The following is a 19,773-nucleotide window of genomic DNA, read 5'->3' as shown; positions in this document are numbered from 1 at the left end:
ATAATACCCCCGCTCTGGGGGGGATACTGGTTTACCTCTGTCCGTCCGAAACACCCTTTTTCTCTGCAACCACGAATCATAGCCACTTGGTACCAAACTTCAGCTTCTATACTGTGTATACCGTTTTCAGGTCTGTTGCATATCGACTTCCTGTTTACGAAACATATAGCATGGATTTAAAAAATTTTTGTAACATTTTTCTCAGCAACTACAAATCCCACCTGCTTGATTCATAATAATAAGTCTCCTATTCCTTCGATTGCTTGCATTCTGATCTAAGCGAGAGCGGAGGGGGATACGTAAGTGAGCAGTAGCTCACAGTTGATCTTGTTAAATATGTAAATTGCTTCACCCTGATTGGTTTACATCTTTAAGCAAGAACAGTCATCCACACCTAAGGAATTGTTTAGCCACCATAGCTACTTGTGTTGTAGTTTTTATGATGATTATTGAAATTCTTGTGTATGTATGAAACCAATATTCCTGAAACTATATACAACCCCGATTCCAAAAAAGTTTGAACAAAGTACAAATTGTAAATAAAAATGCAATGCAATGATGTGGAAGTTTCAAAATTCCATATTTTATTCAGAATAGAACATAGATGACATATCAAATGTTTAAACTGAGAAACTGTATCATTTAAAGAGAAAAATTAGGTGATTTTAAATTTCATGACAACAACACATCTCAAAGTTGGGACAAGGCCATGTTTACCACTGTGAGACATCCCCTTTTCTCTTTACAACAGTCTGTAAACGTCTGGGGACTGAGGAGACAAGTTGCTCAAGTTTAGGGATAGGAATGTTAACCCATTCTTGTCTAATGTAGGATTCTAGTTGCTCAACTGTCTTAGGTCTTTTTTGTCGTATCTTCCATTTTATGATGCGCCAAATGTTTTCTATGGGTGAAAGATCTGGACTGCAGGCTGGCCAGTTCAGTACCCGGACCCTTCTTCTATGCAGCCATGATACTGTAATTGATGCAGTATGTGGTTTGGCATTGTCATGTTGGAAAATGCAAGGTCTTCCCTGAAAGAGACGTCGTCTGGATGGGAGCATATGTTGCTCTAGAACCTGGATATACCTTTCAGCATTGATGGGGTCTTTCCAGATGTGTAAGCTGCCCATGCCACACGCACTAATGCAACCCCATACCATCAGAGATGCAGGCTTCTGAACTGAGCGCCGATAACGCCTCGGGTTGTCCTTCTCCTCTTTAGTCCGAATGGCACAGCGTCCCTGATTTCCATAAAGAGCTTCAAATTTTGATTCGTCTGACCACAGAACAGTTTTCCACTTTGCCACAGTCCATTTTAAATGAGCCTTGGCCCAGAGAAGACGTCTGCGCTTCTGGATCCTGTTTAGATACGGCTTCTTCTTTGAACTATAGAGTTTTAGCTGGCAACGGCGGATGGCACGGTGAATTGTGTTCACAGATAATGTTCTCTGGAAATATTCCTGAGCCCATTTTGTGATTTCCAATACAGAAGCATGCCTGTATGTGATGCAGTGCCGTCTAAGGGCCCGAAGATCACGGGCACCCAGTATGGTTTTCCGTCCTTGACCCTTACGCACAGAGATTCTTCCAGATTCTCTGAATCTTTTGATGATATTATGCACTGTAGATGATGATATGTTCAAACTCTTTGCAATTTTACACTGTCGAACTCCTTTCTGATATTGCTCCACTATTTGTCGGCACAGAATTAGGGGGATTGGTGATCCTCTTCCCATCTTTACTTCTGAGAGCCGCTGCCACTCCAAGATGCTCTTTTTATACCCAGTCATGTTAATGACCTATTGCCAATTGACCTAATGAGTTGCAATTTGGTCCTCCAGCTGTTCCTTTTTTGTACCTTTAACTTTTCCAGCCTCTTATTGCCCCTGTCCCAACTTTGAGATGTGTTGCTGTCATGAAATTTCAAATGAGCCGATATTTGGCATGAAATTTCAAAATGCCTCACTTTCGACATTTGATATGTTGTCTATGTTCTATTGTGAATACAATATCAGTTTTTGAGATTTGTAAATTATTGCATTCCGTTTTTATTTACAATTTGTACTTTGTCCCAACTTTTTTGGAATCGGGGTTGTACAAATATAATATTGATGTAGATTGTGTGGCTACCTTGCCCAGCTAACCCAAGCTAGCAGCAGCTACCTGTCTGACGTGGTGAAAAAAGAACCCTCGATGGTGGTGTTGCTTATGGGAGCTCACATCAGTGCATGGTGGCTAACAAATTTCATCAAAATCACACAACAGGGAGTTGTCTATTACTCTCGTACTGTTCTCAGGCTACATCATCTCAACTGACAAACTAGGTACGTCAGATTACATGTTTTAGTGAAATTTAGCATCATGAAAAGTATGTTAATCTTAGGTGACCGGCTAATTTTTAATGTTTTAATTACATTTTGTGGACTGGTGCACAACTCCCATCTTGATTTAGATTGCTTTGGGCAGTCGTATGTTAATGAGGGGTGGTGCTCTTTTTAAAAAAAAAAAATTCTTTATACGAAGCACACACTTTTGTAACTGGGCTTTTCTCTTTGCCCATTTTGTTTCTATGGCTATTACAGACTGGGAAGGGAACAGAAAGGCCCAGTATGTCCCCCAAGTCACATCGACGTATCCTATTTCAAAAACGGCAAGGAAAGTTTTTGATGGCTTGGTATGATTTCCACACACATCGAATGTCACGCCTTGATCAAGTTGTTGGATAGCTACATATTGGAGTGGATCATACACCATCTGTCAAAATGTCCATGATGCTCCTTCGTCCCAGTCAGAGTGAAACGTTTAAATGGAATTTTCTCCCGTTTCACAATTTGTGGAGAACGTATTTCATTTCAGGAAAATCTGTAGCTCTCAGAATCATGCTTGTATTGTGTCCACGTTTGACCATGTGAGTGGCTTCCGTCAGTCTGCCACACATTTAGTCATGATACTGCTATTTATTATATAGACACGAGTGTTTACTGGGAAATACACCACTCGTATTTTTCATGCAAGCTACATCCGGGACATTGAGTAACACATTTAATGATGTCTTCTCTCTTGAGGAGATCAATGAATTAATTATTTTGATAAATTTACGTACTTTTTGTTTGTGAATGCGTCCTATATAATAAGAAAATCACATGTTGGCTTGAGGATATGAAGTTTAACTTCTCGTGTTGAAAAACTTGAATTTTTCATACGAAATACATCGCGGATCTGAGTCACACATTTAAATAATATTGGCTGGGGTTGAGTGGCGTATTAGATATATTCCATTCAGCTAGCATGATATTGAACGAGTCGAAGATGAGTAGCTGAATGGAATATATCTGATATGCCATGAAAAAAGCATTATTATTATTATACATGCATCCTCCCTTCATATCACTATTCTCGAAGGCCAACGCTAGGTTACCTGTGACTTGGTGCTAATAATCTTTTTTTTTTTTTTTAATTATAGTTACTTTTAATATCGACAGTTTGACCTGGCAGCCAAAATTCTCTCAAAATCTTCTGCTTTTAATGAAGCAAACCTCACGGCCATGTTTGTTTATAAGCTGTCACAGTCACTCACTAGCATGGAAGTTTTAAAACTCTGTTTCTCTCTTCCAGTTTTTCGATGTCCGTTGGTCTGTTTTTCTCTTGTAAATATGCATGAAGAATATCTAATGAAGTTTTGGTAGCCTTTTGGGTGTTCAGCGTGTTTTCAGTTTATTTATTTAGTGCTTAAACCTAGCACTGGATTAGTCGCGTCCTCTCTCTCTCTCTCTCTCTCTCTCTCTCTCTGTATCTTTTTTCCTGGCCAACAAAGAAATGATTGTGTATGCTCAGCGGGAAGTTTTGTCATTGGATATTTGCATGAGCTCAGACGTGTGATGTGTTGTCTTGACAACATGCAATATTATAACAATATTGCACACTCCTTCTCCATTGGGGAGAGTGGCGTATACGGGACATTCCACCGAATGGGTGCCATTTGCTTGTTGTACCACTCCCAAATTAAACTTAATTTGTTATATCTTTTCAACACTGATTTATAATAACACACACATTTAACTCTTCAAAATGTGTATTGGTCAACCTCAGGCTATATTACAAGGTTTGGAAGTCAAAGATGGCTGCATTTTTTTCAGTCCTGTTACCGAAACTCTGAAAGTAACAGGACTGAGTTTTTAGCCTAGGATTAGCTAATACATGGAATTAAGCCACATGGCGTCATCGCTAATAGCATGACCACACTTAGCACATTCTAGTGATTTAACAAAAATCTGTATTTTTAAAATAATTTAAGTAACAGGACAGTATGTTGACATTGACCTTATCAGTCAAAGTTAAAAAAATCATCAAATATACAGAAAAGTAAATGAGAGAACTAACTTTTGGTCTTCCCATGGCCTTCAGAAGACGCAACTGATGTAACTTCCTGTTGAGCATGTGATTAATGGAATGTTCCAAATTTGTCAGATGGGGTAATGTGTTTGGGTAACAGGACTGAGTGAAAACCCAGGGATACGACTAAAATGTGTATTTTAACGAAGATATTGTGGATTTCTTATGAAAAAAATATATTTAAACCATGGATAGGATATGGAGTCACACAACAGTGCAAAAGAAATACTGTTTCTGAAGGATTTTAATCATAATATTTCACAGTTAAGTATAAAGTTAGAGTGCGGGGACAGGTAACACATGCTATTTTTCAGTGTTTTAGGTAGTTTTTATTAATCCTTACAATTATATATCTTAAATTTGAAATTAGATCAATGTGCAGGACATTCTGTGTAATAAGGAAATGTATTTTAAAGTACATTTTTATGTGCATTTATACATATAATTTTCTAGGGATGGAAATGGCACCGATTCGGTGGAATGGCTCATACATGGATGATGAGTGATAATGATAACAGTATTGCGTGCCATCAGTAAACCCGCTAGAAGAGAATAAAATGTTTTTATTCCATGGGGAAAGTGTCGTGTATGGATAACAATTCCTGATTTCACTCCGATGATGTCACTCCTAGTGTTTTCCCGCTGACTAGACGCACATTATCAAAATGACGAACCGGTTCAAAAGTAAAATTCTTCTGATTAACTTGGGCTGGGGGGGTTTTGGTGGATGTGTCCGTATAATAAAAAGGATCTTACACAGTGGTGCAAATATATGAAGTTTATCTTCTTGTGTTGAAAAATATTTCACGACTGAGTGATGTTCACCACATGAAGATAAACTTCATACCTTCACACATGATGTAATATATGTCATGTTTATAGTAACCGCAATAAACACAGCCGCTATTCCTGACTACTGTACGTTCCATACCAAGCGTTGTACATGCAAACTGTGCTTTCCTCAGTGTTTAAATGGTAGGTCATGTTAAAATGGGTTTCGTCCCCAAACCAAGTTCTGAAATGTAGGTAAGTTTGATTAATATCTGGACGTGTATCAAGGCTCCAGTAATGTAGGGGGTTAGTCTTTCCAATTGTGATCATATATCCGACCTTTACATTTAGCTCGTTATCTGAACATAATTGGGGTGATCTAAAATTTCACACGCCAGTAAAATCAAATGTTTCTGATAGTTTACCCCGCTGCAAATATATAATACCAAAAAAAAAAACCCACTGAAATAAGAGAATTGTAATAAAAGGTCTTGAAGACCTTGGGGCTACCAAGAAAAAGTTAATTTCATATTGAATGTTATTTAATTTCTATCACAAGCTGCAACTTTTAAACCTTTAATTTTTAATAGTTATTTCATTAATAAACACTTTCTTTTGAAAGCGATGTGGAAAGCGATGTGAAAACCAAAGTCACCAGTTTTTCTTAAGAAATGTATGGGAAAAAAAAATCTCATTTAATATTTAAATACAACAGGTAAGTGTTATTACATCATAAATATAAGAGCCAATTATGATCTGGTATGCAAATTAGCATTTTAGTGCTGGTTTATTGGGGAAATGGGTCCGGGTACACGGGCTTGTGGGCGTCTACAGTTTCATAGCATCTTTATCCGTGGGGTGGTCTCTCTCTCTCTCTCTCTCTCTCTCTCTCTCTCTCTGGGAAAGGTTACTGAACATTTTATATAAAAATGGCCTACAAAACAAGTTCTGTATTACTTTTAAAGTGAAATGTTATTTGCTCGCCACTTAGCATCACAAGCTGTAAAATTAGCGACATGTTTAATTAGGAATAAATAGGATTCTTAGCTGGAGTTAATTACTTAACTGTATCGCTGTCATCTTGATTTTATTTATTTATTTTCCTGTTTTCTTTCTGACAAAATCAGCTGCCTGTTCCACTTTATGTGGCTGTAAAGTAATGAAGTAATTAATTTCTCCTGATGGTCGTCTTTATAAACGTGTGTTGTGGATCGTCAAAACGTGGCTGTGATGTTTAAATGGCTCATCCTGCTTGTTGGGGAAGATGAGACGCTCTTGATTTCTGTCCCTTTTTTTCCTTTTACACACACACACACACACACACACACAAGGCTGTAATCCCCTGTACTGCTCTCTCCACCCAGATCTAATATGATTAACCTTGACCACCTCGTAGAAATGGTCAAACACACACACTGCTTATTTTTATTATTATTTTTTTGTCTTTACACACACATGCGCACACATACCATGTGTGTGTATATACATGTTCTCCACCCTCCTCCTGTCTATAATGTGATTAACCCCCACAATCCTGCTTCAGCTCAGGCTGTCACTTCAGGAAGTTCATAATTATTTGCTTCTTTCTGTATGTGACACACGCGCACACACTGTGTTTTGTTTTTACCACTGACTTGCTGCCCCACGCACTGATGATGAGCTGTAAGTGGACGGACACATCATGTGGCTTACACAATTGTAACCTTGTGATTGTTAGCGTGTGTATGTGTTTATCTTTGGGTTGGCAGTAGACATAATGTTCCTGAGGCTTTATAAAAGCACAGGGTTTAGATACAGGGGCAGTGGGAACAGCTGTTGTAGTGTGTGCTGAAGGTTAACTCGCACTTTTTTTTCTTTTTTTTCCCTCCCGCTCCCCCCCCCCCTTCTTTAACCCCTCACATTGCTAGCACCTTTTAAATCAAAAACTAGCAAAAATAATAAGTGGTGGGGTTAGTCGAGGTAGTGGAATTAAAAAAGGTGGGGTGGGATTAGACTAGGTGGTAGGTTTGGTCAAGATCAGGTGTTGGGGTTAATCGAGATGGTGGGGTCAGACACGGTGGTGAGTTTATTTAAGTTGGTGTGATGAGGTCAGACGAGGTGTTGGGATTAGTCTGGATGGTGTGGTTAGTCGATGGTGACGTGAAGTTTTCGGACAAGGTGGTGGGTTTTGGTCAAGCTGGTGGCGTGAGTTCAGACAATGTTTTGGGGTTAGTCAAGCTGATGTGGTGAGGTCGGAAAAGGTGGTAGATTTAGTTGAGGTGGTGGCGTAAGGTCAGATGTTTTGGGGTTAGTCAAGCTGGTGTGCTGAGGTCAGGCGAGGTGTTGGGATTAGTCGGGTGGTGTGGTTAATCAGTGATGTGAAGTCAGACAATCTTGAAGTTAGTCAAGCTGGTGTGGTGGTTAGAAAAGGTGGTGCTGTGAGGTCAGACAATGTTTTGGGGTTAGTTAAGCTGGTGTGGTGAGGTCAGACGAGGTGTTGGAATTAGTTGGGATGGTTTGGCTAGTCAGTGATGTGAAGTCAGTCATGGTGTTGGGGTTGGTCAAGATGTGGTGATGTCAGACAAGGCAGTGGGTTTAGTTGAGCTGGTGGTGTGAGCTTAGACAATGTTTTGAGGTTAGTCAGGCTGGTGTGGTGAGGTCAGACGAGGTGTTGGGATTAGTCGGGATGGTGTGGTTAGTGATGTGAGGTCGGACAATCTTTTTTTGAGGTTAGTCAAGCTGGTGTGGTGAGGTTGGAAAAGGCAGTGGATTTAGTTGAGGTGGTGGTGTGAGGTCAGACGATGTTTTGGGGTTAGTTAAGCTGGTGTGGTGAGGTCAGACGAGGTGTTGGGATTAGGTTGTGAAATCAGACAAGGTTTTGAGGTTGGTCCAGATGGTGTGAGGTCAGGCAATATTTTGGGGTTAATCAAGTTGGTGTGGTGAGGTCAGACAAGGTTCTGGGGTTGGTCCAGATGGTGTGTGAGGTCAGACAAGGCAGTGGGTTTAGGTGAGGGTCAAGGTGGTGGGACAGACTGAGTGGTAAGGGTTAGTCAAGGTGGGGTTAGTAGAGATGGAGTCTGGTGTGGGGTTATACCAATTAAAGACTGCAGGACTTTGAAAATTTCAGAATCACTGCGTGACTTTTATCACAAACACTACACCAGGTGATTGCAGTTGAGGTTCATGCTCTGGAGAATCCCAGGTGAAGCATGCCTGATCCTCAAATCCCACTTTCTCACAAAAGTAAACGCAAGAGCCTCTATTACGTCTGTCCACGCTACTTTGTACGGAAACAAAAAAAAATGTGAAGTAAGAGGAAAAATGTAGAGGATCAGAAGATAAATTGTGGAAATGCGGGCAGCGAGGATTGTCTGTTCCACAAAGAGATGTAGCCGTTTTAAATTTTTTATAGGTGTGCCACCGGGAATTATGCCGTTTTGTCTTTGTTGCTGCTATTCTTAATAATCATTTGGGTAATTACATGCCAAATAATTTCTTATAGAAGTGTTGTGCGCTTGCATTCTGCCCTTGACCTCCAACACAAATACAGATTGGCGATGGAACTTGCTTCAGTGATCTGCCAGGCATATCAGTCAATGATAGCGTTGCAGATCCCCAGAATTAGTCTGTGAGAAGGAAATCTGGGCTAAAATTAGTGTGTGTTCACCTTTAGATGTGGTGGTGGGGCCAGACTAAGTGGTGGGGTTAGTCGAGGTCTCGGTCTGAGAGTCCTGTGATGCAGCCAAGCTTGTTCTTCTTTCCATGCTGCCTTTACTCCAGCAAGGCTGAGAGAGATCAGTGAGATCAAGTGCTCGTTTGGCGATTCTCCTGTATTAGCGTGGATTAGAGTCATTCCTGTTGCGTCCCCCGCTTGTGTAATCTTATTAGCTGATTAGCGAGGAGCCTTAGCATGAATCACTGTGTGCATTCAGAATGATTGGCAGAGCCTCCTTCCTGTCAGAGCAGGGAAAGAGTAGGAGGGAGAGAGAGAGAGGCTTTAAGCGAATGGCGTACATCAGTATCAGTGGAGAAGCTGCTGCTTGTAGGACCAGGTTTGATATGTCAGTTTGGCTCACGAGGAGAGAATTTTAAATTTGTTTTAAATGAATAATGCTGAAATGGGGCCTGAGCTGCAGGGCAAACCATGGTATTATCTGCTTACTGAAGGGGCGATGCTGACCCTTAACCAGTCAACTAGCTATATTGGTGGTGGCAATGAATAGCCACACACACATGAAATGTGGTGCTTAAGCTCTGAGAGGTATGAATAGTACATCGGTTAGAGAGAGGAGAATCGCTGCGTTAAAGAGGCAGTGTGTAGGTGGACCGCAGAGACTCGCTATCACACATGCTGTATTTAGACTTACTGAGATGTACAACAGCTATCAAGCCTGATTTCTCAACTAGGAGACTCTTCTAGTCAGAGATTAGTGTGTGCGCGCGCGCGCCTGCAGTCCACAATGGACATATCTTAAACACACTGACTCATAGATCTGCTGGAACTGAGAGTCCCTTCATCCTGCTGAATCATACACACACAGTTCAGAGATCAGCTCTGATCAGATAGACGCAAAACTCAACCATTTCATTTCAGAGCTCCACCACATCACACACTGTTCCGGAACAAATATATACACACACACACACACTCTCTTCCCATCATGTCATGCATGTTTAGGTGGTGTTTAGGACCTCTGTCAAAATTAGAGAGTTGTTATGAGGCCTCATCCATGTGCACAGAGGTTACAGTGGTGCTTGAAAGTTTGTGAACCTTTTAGAATTTTCGTTATTTCTGCATAAATGTGACCGAAAACATGATCAGATTTTCACACAAGTCCTAAAAGTAGATAAAGAGAACCCAGTTAAACAAATGAGACAAAAATATTATACTTGGATTAGATAGAACTTTATTGATCCCATTGGGAGGGTTCCCTCAGGGAAATTAAAAATCATTTATTGAGGAAAATGATCTAATATTACATATCTGTGAGTGGCAAAAGTGTGTGCACCTTTAGGATTAGCAGTTAATTTGAAGGTGAAATTAGAGTCAGGTGTTTTCTATCAATGGGATGACAATCAGGTGTGAGTGGGCACCCTGTTTTATTTAAAGAACAGGGATCTATCAAAGTCTGATCTTCACAACACATGTTTGTGGAAGTGTATCATGGCACGAACAAAGGAGATTTCTGAGGACCTCAGAAAAAGCGTTGTTGAGGCTCATCAGGCTGGAAAAGGTTACAAAACCATCTCTAAAGAGTTTGGACTCCAGCAATCCACAGTCAGACAGATTGTGTACAAATGGAGGAAATTCAAGACCATTGTTACCCTCCCCAGGAGTGGTCGACCAACAAAGATCACTCCAAGAGCGAGGCGTGCAATAGTCGGCGAGGTCACAAAGGACCCCAGGGTAACTTCTAAGCAACTGAAGGCCTCTCTCACATTGGCTAATGTTAATGTTCATGAGTCCACCATCAGGAGAACACTGAACAATGGTGTGCATAGCAGGGTTGCAAGGAGAAAGCCACTGCTCTCCAAAAAGAACATTGCTGCTCGTCTGCAGTTTGCTAAAGATCACGTGGACAAGCCAGGAGGCTATCGGAAAAATGTTTTGTGGATGGATGAGACCAAAATAGAACTTTTTGGTTTCAATGAGAAGCGTTATGTTTGGAGAAAGGAAAGCACTGCATTCCAGCATAAGAACCTTATCCCATCTGTGAAACATGGTGGCGGTAGTATCATGCAGCCTGTTTTGCTGCATCTGGACCAGGACGGCTTGCCATCATCGATGGAACAATGAATTCTGAATTATACCAGCGAATTCTAAAGGAAAATGTCAGGACATCTGTCCATGAACTGAATCTCAAGAGAAGGTGGGTCATGCAGCAAGACAACGACCCTAAGCACACAAGTCGTTCTACCAAAGAATGGTTAAAGAAGAATAAAGTTAATGTTTTGGAATGGCCAAGTCAAAGTCCTGACCTTAATCCAATCGAAATGTTGTGGAAGGACCTGAAGCGAGCAGTTCATGTGAGGAAACCCACCAACATCCCAGAGTTGAAGCTGTTCTGTACGGAGGAACGGGCTAAAATTCCTCCAAGCCGGTGTGTAGGACTGATCAACAGTTACCGCAAACGTTTAGTTGCAGTTATTGCTGCACAAGGGGGTCACACCAGATACTGAAAGCAAAGGTTCACATACTTTTGCCACTCACAGATATGTAATATTGGATCATTTTCCTCAATAAATAAATGACCAAGTATAATATTTTTGTCTCATTTGTTTAACTGGGTTCTCTTTATCTACTTTTAGGACTTGTGTGAAAATCTGATGATGTTTTAGGTCATATTTATGCAGAAATATAGGAAATTCTAAAGGGTTCACAAACTTTCAAGCACCACTGTAGATCGTCCACCACGTCTCACTCGGGAGAGGAGATCGTGCACACTCATCTCTTAAGAATGATTGTCATTAAGGACGGTGTTCTTGAGCTCCTAAATCATTCACATATGTTTAAATATACGTGTTTTTCAGCCTAATCTCTGTACATCACCACATTCATCGCTTTTTGTGAGATTTACTACGAAAAAGAACAAACCTTTTTCACTTGCAAAGAATAATCCTCCCTGAAAGACTTGCATGTTGCATGTCTGTTTCCTGCACGACCCACAACCTAAAGAGAGCAGTGCAGCAGCGCTTTAATGCTTTAGTCTGTCCAGTTCTCTCTGCGTGTTCTGCTCAAACGGATCAGCTTCCAAAGCTTCAACTTTTTCATGCTAAATCGGCATCAATGCTGTCATGTCGTCATTTAGATTGCCGATTAGTCAAGCTGCATCTCTACGATAACTTGACACACACTTGACATTTTGGAGCTTTGAGTCTAATGTTTGCACCATTGTTTCCGTTACTTCTACGTTGGATCGTTATTAAGATGTTGGAAATGAGCCAGCGATGAAATTACATCGAGTATTATCTAGTCTCGTGTTTGAAGTTTAACTTTTTTTCTCCTATTATACGCCATTATAAGTATTTCGAGAAGGAAACTTTGGTAGTCAGTAAATGTTTGAGATACATTTTTGTAGATCGCCTTAAAGCTGCATGTTGAATTTGTTCTTAATGATAAAATAGACGAGACTGTGTGGGGTTTTTTTTCCCTGCGAGCGCAGCGGAGATGTACAAGTGCACGCTATACTATATATATGGTTTAGCGTGACTTCTCGGTCAATTTCTCCACAAAAATTACAGCAATGCAGTATTAGAAAAGGAATAAATATAAAGCAGCGGCTGGTTTGCCGGTTTATTTATTTATTTATTTAATTTTAAATTACATGCTTTTCTTCTATCCGTGTGATGTGTGACGTGGTGAAACAAAGTCAGGATGACGTCTGGCTTCAGTTGTCGTTTCTGCCTCATGTCTCGGTCCACAAAACAATCTTCTGTAAAATGCTCATTGCACAATTTGCTGCTTTTTCCAGGAGTAAAGTTTTCTCGCTTTACTTGATAAAGCCACTCGGACAAACATCTTAGATCCAGGACGGAATGAAGACGTGTAGAATCCTACGTCACGCAGCGCCGCCCTCGTTTTCGTCTCCTAATACATCCAATGTATCTGGCTAATCTAGTATGGCCACGCCCAGGGAAATGGCCCAATGGACTGATGTTACAACTTTTTTTTTTTAAGCGAAAGTCCGCTTAATTTTTTTTTTTCGTTGGGAACGTCTTGTATTAGTGTATAATGTAATTTCATAACTCCGTAATTTCAAAGTTTCCTGGTTAATCGCTTTGTTTCCTCGAATCATATACATCTGAAACGACCACGATGGCACAAAACCTTCTGGAACACACACAATGCCTTATTGCGTTGCTCCAGCGTTGAGAACTTTCTCTTGTTTGACTCATCCAAAAATATTTATTCAGAGTGTAAAGGTTGTAAGTTTATATTTGTGTTGTATAGCCACATATTTAAGTTGTTTGTCTGTTGACCAAATGTAACAGCTGTCTTTAATTTCAGAGGGAAGAGTTTTGTTCTTTATTCTGTTCGTGTGTGTGTAGTAAGTGAGACAGAGCCTACAGATGAGCTTGAAAATGTGGCGCATTCCTTAGTTTTATACAACTCTACGAATTAATCCTAGTCAAGAATTGTTGGTTTGGGTTTTTTTTTTTTTTCTCGAAAAGCCCTCGAGTGTCCTCAGTACCACTCTCTTGGAGTTTTTTCATGATCCCTTGGACAGTGAGGTTTCCGACACTGTTAGTAAACTCGGAGAGGATGTGGCATTGTTTCAGCAATGCGTGATTACAACTAGAAACCATCTCCAGGAAATGATAGCTGCTGTTGACCACGACAGTTTAAATGTCTGAGAGTTGACTGTCCCACTAACCTGTCGCTCATTCATCCGTTTACAAAAAAAAAAGTCATTTGCGGAATCTATTACCGTGCACTGGCAATTTTGGTTTTAAGCAATCGGTCTAGGCGTAGACGGACACAAGCGGATGTACGCGTAGGACTGCGCCCGTTTTCCCCACACCCAGTGGCTCCATCCTTCTTCAGCCATCTCCGAGTGTGTGACGGGAGCCCCTCTGTCTCCACGCCGCTCCCACGTGCTGCATGTAAACGGATCGTCAGGCAGTGCTTGATGTGGCAAAGCTGCCAGTTAGACACATAAACAGGACAGAGCAGTATCCGTTTCCCATGAGCCCCGGGCAGGAACCGGTCTCTTTCAGAATCACAGAATGGCACTGACTCGGATTGATCTCTTAATTAGAGCGCAGGATAATAAGCAGTGACAGAGACCACTCGACTCCAAGTCCGGATGAATGATGCCTACTTCTTCGAGCATCAAAAGCAGTTTATTAGGGGAGGGGGGGAAAGGGAGGACGCTTGGCCTTGTGGTCGTCCTGGCTAAGAAGACTATCGGAATTGAGGTAGAGGATTGAAGAAGTTTGTTTGGTTTGAATTGACCAGTGGAGTTTAGTGTATTGACTTCACAAATAAACGAACAGCTAGAAATCAGTTAAATGTGAATGTAATATCTTTATACAGGGTGTCTGGGGGGAAAAGTCCACAAGCACGGATAGAATGCTTAAATAAGCAAATGTGTCCGATATAATGAACAGTTATTCCACGAAATCGAGTCGTACATGAGCTGATAGCCAACGAAGCACGTAGCACCAAGTCAGCTATAAGCCATGTATGACGAGATTGAGTGGAATAACTGTTTTATTCTATCCACATTCACTGGATTTTGAGGAACAGAGCATTTTTATTTTTTGCAAATTCGATAAATTAAAAACTTTTATAAAAAACATCTGACAATTTCCGCTTAGGCAGACTCTTTTAAAAAAAAAAAAAAAACTATCGATGGCTGCACGAATTGAGAGGGATATTTATTTATTTATTTATTTATTTATTTAGTAGAAAGTGCCGTCTTGCTGTTATGCCGAGGGATAGAACAGCTTTAGACGTTTATTTAATTCTTCCTTGGACATTTCAGTTCTGTAATTTTCAAACTTCTTTGAGCTTTTGAACCAGTCTTAAAAAAAATTTTTTCAACAAATTTTAAATGTTTAAAGATAAAGAATGTGAACAAACTGGCAAAATGACAGGAGCAATTTGTGAAAAATGCAATAATTATTATTCTTGAGAAATAAGATATGTTCTTACTATGAAATACTTTTTATTCTATATTTTGTTGCCTTTGTATTTTTGGGGGGTTTTGTTTTCGAGGAGTTTTTATTTCGTCCTCTGTTGGTTCAGCAACATGCTCCGCCATTTTCTTTTTCCCTATTCACGGTATATGAGCTGCTGTCCTAATAGTAGAGTAGCCAATCAGTGCGCGATTGCTCATATCCAGTGAAGGTGGATAGAAGAATACAGAATATGCAGTAGTTGAGAAAATGCCTATCGAGCTTAGGTTGTGTAAATGATCAATACAAAATTAAACGTGTAGTTTTATTTTATTGATTCCTGGCTTCTCGGACACCTGGATATAATCTGAATGAACCATACGTTAGATTATGGTTTAAAAACTTTTTTTTTTTTTTTTTAAGTGTAATAAATTTATTTTTAGATCCTGAACTTGGTTTGTATTAGCATGAGGACATGTTTTAGGACCTGCACCGGACAGGGCGGCTGGCTCGCTCTCTCTCTCTCTCTCTCTCTCTCTCTCTCTGTGTGCGCGTGTGGGTGTGTGGGTTTACAGTGGAATGACTGTGTTTCCCAGTAGGTTTGTCAGCAGCCTACTCCTCGTGGTGTCTCGTAATGTGATTAATGGCTATTAATTCTCTCAGCGTCTCAGGCAGGACCCCTGACTCACAGGAAGAGCAGGATGCTGAAAAACTCTTAACTTTTCTCACTGTGTGTGAGAGAAAATGAAATCTGGACGTGTGTGTGTGTATAAAATATGTGCTGCTTCTGTCAGTTTTGAAGATCTCAAACTATTCATATAAGTGCTTGTAAGTAAAAAATGAAGGTTTTTTTCTTTCCCTCTCATATATATCTTGTTTGTTTCAGGTGGTGTACTTCACGGAGATGCATAAGATCTTCAGCGACCTGACGGACCAAATTGATCAAGGTGGCCTTACGGACCAAGAGCGAGAACAGCAGAACGAGGCCAAGCTCAATGACCTGCGTGCTCTGTCTATTGTAGCAGATGACTGAAGAAAAAGCAGGTCTCTCTTTGCCAGGTTTTACTCTTTATTCGTTCCATCCAATTGTTTCTCGACGGTCAGGCGGCTGCGGTATGGAATAACGGCCGTGAACGATGTAGTAAAGATGTACAGGGAATGTAACTCAACCTCCATTCAGAAGCTTGCTATTCATCAGTCTCTCTTTGTGATCTGGGTTATGGTTCGATTTCCAGTTTGTTTCATGCTAAGACGAGAGGAAGGCTTCCTCAGGCGGATACACTACACTATAGAGCTAAACGTCTGAAAAGTGAAGGATCTCAGTGGTGGGTAGAGCATCACTTGTTCTTTATGTGTAAACGGTATTTAATGTAGAGAAAGGTAATAATTCAGTCGGGCTTCTCTTTAGGAATCATGGTGTGGGGGTCACACGCATGTCGCTTTTAAACCTGCTTTTACTCTGCCGTCTCGGTCTTCGCTCCATCTCCGCAATTCTACAGCCCTGTCTGAGCGAAAACCATAAACATCTCGAAGAAAGCAATATCTAAGAACTTGAAGTATTTATTCGTTGTTGATCGAGTATTTAAATGGTGTCTGAAGTGAATTAAATTTGAGTGTCATGTTAAAATCTCTTACCTGGTACTGTAGCGCCCTCTACTGACCTAAAAAAAAATTGTGCTCGTATTTGTGTAGTGGTTTGAGGAAAGCATGTACTCTGGGATGTTTGTTTGGGGTTTTTTTGGCTACGGCCATACAGTTCTGTATTTTGGATGATTTACGATTGTATTCAGGACCAACTGTATGAAGAAGCCACAGCTATTTTCTGTCCTAATGTTACTTTACGTCTTTGTTAAACGCCAAAAAGTTTCAATCAAGGTGGGCTTTTTTTTTTTTTTTGACCTGGGTTAAAATTAACAACATGGTTCATAATTTCCAACCTTGGTAGACTTTTGGATGATCTAAGATTCTCTTAAAAGGGATTTTCCATCACTTCCTGTCTGTCTACACCTACCAAGTATTTTCTCTGGTCGGTCTGTCTGTCTACCGATTCCAATCTACCTAATTAGCATTTTTTAAGATGTCTCTTTTTTTTCATACTTAACCATGATTCGAACTTGGAGTCTTCTGGTTTTTAACCCAACACCTTAACCAATGAAAAGAGTGATTTATATTTGAGTGATTCCACGCTTATGGGTACTGAAATGGGGACATGAACTTGTTTTTAAAAATTCACCTAAAACCATTTCTTTTTTTACCATCAGGTCACAAAACATGTAATCTTTAATGAATGATATGTTAAAAGATAACTTTAATTTTCTGAGATGTAATAAAAACATATTTATATGCCAAAGTCAGAACGTAACAGAAGTGTTGTGGACATATATATTCTCAATTTTAACAATGTAGAATTACTTTTTGAAACATAGGAAGGTGATGTTTTAGCAAATATAATTAATAAACATGTGTAGTAGAATAAACATACACATTCTTTCAATAAGATTAACATGGTATAGAGCTAGATTGTAATTAATTTGTAACAGACATCATTTTGGAACTCATAGGCTTGACTTTCGCATATAAATATTTTTATTACATCTCAGAAAATTAAAGTTATCTTTTAACATGTCATTCATTAAAGATTACATGTTTTGTGACCTGATGGTAAAAAAAGAAATGGTTTTAGGTGAATAAGTTCATGTCCCCATTTCAGTACCCATAAGCATGGAATCACTCATTTTTAATTTATTAATGAGTCCAGTCTTATTATATCATCAAGTAGCTTAAAATAAAGTCTTCTTGACCCTAACCTGAGAATATCGTAAGTCTCTCTAATACAAAGAGCAAATTATGATCTGGGTTAAAAATTCTAACCTGTAGCGTCTTCAAATGTTGTATTTTTGAAGCGTTTTGATTTGGTTGTGTTCATTCAGCTCTTCATCTCCGGGTTCCGTGTAATTCCTTCTGAAATGCGTGCCTTTATCTTGAGGATTTGGATTCTGACATGTGATTGTCTTGATGTCTGATCATCTCTTACAGCATTCATCTCTCTTTAATTTTGTTTACTTGCTAAAACAAGATGTCGTAGGTTTTTTTTTTTTTTTTCTTTTTTAAAATATACAAAAGTTTTTACTACTTTGTTTATAATCCCATGTACTTTTTAATTCGTATTTGTTTTGGTCGCTTTTGTATTTGTTTGACAAAGTCGTGCAATAAATTGTTGGTAAAAACCTGAAATATATAATTTGTATAATTGCTTGTGAATGCTCTTTCGCGGAAAAATCTGACCAAAGACTCGCATTCAACTCATTTGAAGTTTAAATGTTTTTTCTAAAGTGAAACTCAAGCATTATGCCAGTGTTAACTTATTATTATTAAAATGTTTTTACACGTTATTATAATCCTCGCAAAAGTGTTATCAGCCTTTGTCGGCTGTTCGTTTTGGCAGTTATAGTCATAGAAGGCACCGGTCCATGTGTGCTTGGTGTTAAGATCAGATTAGAGCATCTTTAATTTTACACTGCAGGCTCCTTCATTGGCTCATTGGAGAACTATCACGTGGCAGCAGTAATGTTCACGTCAAACATCAGAATGGGGGGAAAAATGTGCTCTCTGACTAATCGTGGCGTGGATGTTGCTACAGGACGGGCCTGGGATTTTCATACACAACATTGTCTAGTTTAAACATAATGGAATGGTGTGAAAAACCAAAAACATCAAATGAGTGACTGTTCTGTGGGTGGAAACATCTTGCTGATAAGAGAGGTCTGAGGAAAATGGACAGATTGGCTCAAGCTGCCAGGAAGGATATAAATCACTCTTTACAACCGTGGTGAGCAGAAAAGCATCTCCGCATACATGAACCTTGTGGTGGATGGGCTACAACAGCAAATGATCACATTGGGTTCCACTCCTGTTAGCCAAGAACATGAAGCTATCATGGGGTAGTTCAAGATTTCCCCCTCTCTTTATACTGCACCAATTCTAGCTGCATTTATTTAATAATTGTAGAACCTCCATGAGACTAGTTCCTGTTCTCACTTACATTTATTTATAGCAGCTATAAATTGTCATTCTCTCACTAGACCCCTCTCCAAGACAAAAAGTGCAGCTTATGTTACTGAGAACCAGGAAAGCGCACAGACATCATGCAAAAATCTTTACTTCTGGCAGTAACTAGACATGTAATGATTGATCATGTGAAATCGCAATACAAATTTTCTAATGATTCATTTTTTTGTTTTGCCAATTCAAATTGATTATCAGCCTGCATAATCTGCGTTTCCTAGCTGTAATTGGTGCAATAACACAATAGCAGGAATGCAATGTGACTTCACCCTTAGTGGAAGTAACACAGCTCTAATACTATGAAAATGCACAAAAACGGCTCTAAAATGGGAAAGGGCTGTTGCGTGATTGTACAAACAGATTTAACAAGAAATCAGAGCTTTTTTTTTATAAACAGACTGCTGAAAGAAAAGAAAATGGAGAGAGAACAAAATGTTTGCAAGTTTATTAAGAAAAGGCCTACTTGTTATTAACTTTCATTTTTATTAAAAGTGTGTTAGTTCGTAGGCTATTATTTCACTCTATTCTTTACAAATGTGGGTAAATTTATTGTTGGTTAAGAAAATGTTTTAAATTTAACAAAAAGGAATATTTAAATAATAGGAAAGGTCCCCCCCCCACTTTCAAAAGTGAATCATTACATGCCTAAAAAAAAAAACCTGACACGAGACTCCTTCCTTAGTGTCTCCTTGCAGAAAACTTCACCATATTCACAATTGTACATGTTTTAAGCAGTTTGTGGATTAGCCACCATACGCATCCCAGTGTAAGCTGTTAAATCATTTTTTATATTCATATGATCATTTTAATTCTAAAATTATAGAAAATAAAAACACCTTCTGACAAGTCAGAATCAAGATTAATACCCTTGTCAGTATTCTTCTAGCTGTATATATGAACCGTCTTTATCCCAAAAAGTCAGACATCTTGACCAACACAACGCTG

At 39.5% G+C, this 19,773-nt stretch overlaps 1 protein-coding gene across 3 annotated transcripts in view; it reads left to right on the top strand.

The window, feature by feature from the left end:
- Window positions 1–17,018, top strand: part of bin3 (bridging integrator 3) — a 98,086-nt gene extending 81,068 nt beyond the window's left edge. For all 3 annotated transcript variants that reach the window (XM_060931326.1, XM_060931325.1, XM_060931324.1), the window contains one exon: window positions 15,650–17,018. In XM_060931326.1, coding sequence (XP_060787309.1) covers window positions 15,650–15,796 — 147 coding nt within the window. In that variant the 3' untranslated portion in view covers window positions 15,797–17,018. The remainder of the gene's footprint in view (window positions 1–15,649) is intronic.
- Window positions 17,019–19,773: the final 2,755 nt, after the last annotated feature.

This window comes from Neoarius graeffei, chromosome 10, assembly GCF_027579695.1.
Source record: "Neoarius graeffei isolate fNeoGra1 chromosome 10, fNeoGra1.pri, whole genome shotgun sequence".
In the NCBI taxonomy this organism is placed as follows: domain Eukaryota; kingdom Metazoa; phylum Chordata; class Actinopteri; order Siluriformes; family Ariidae; genus Neoarius; species Neoarius graeffei.
This window is presented reverse-complemented; position numbering and strand designations above follow the sequence as displayed.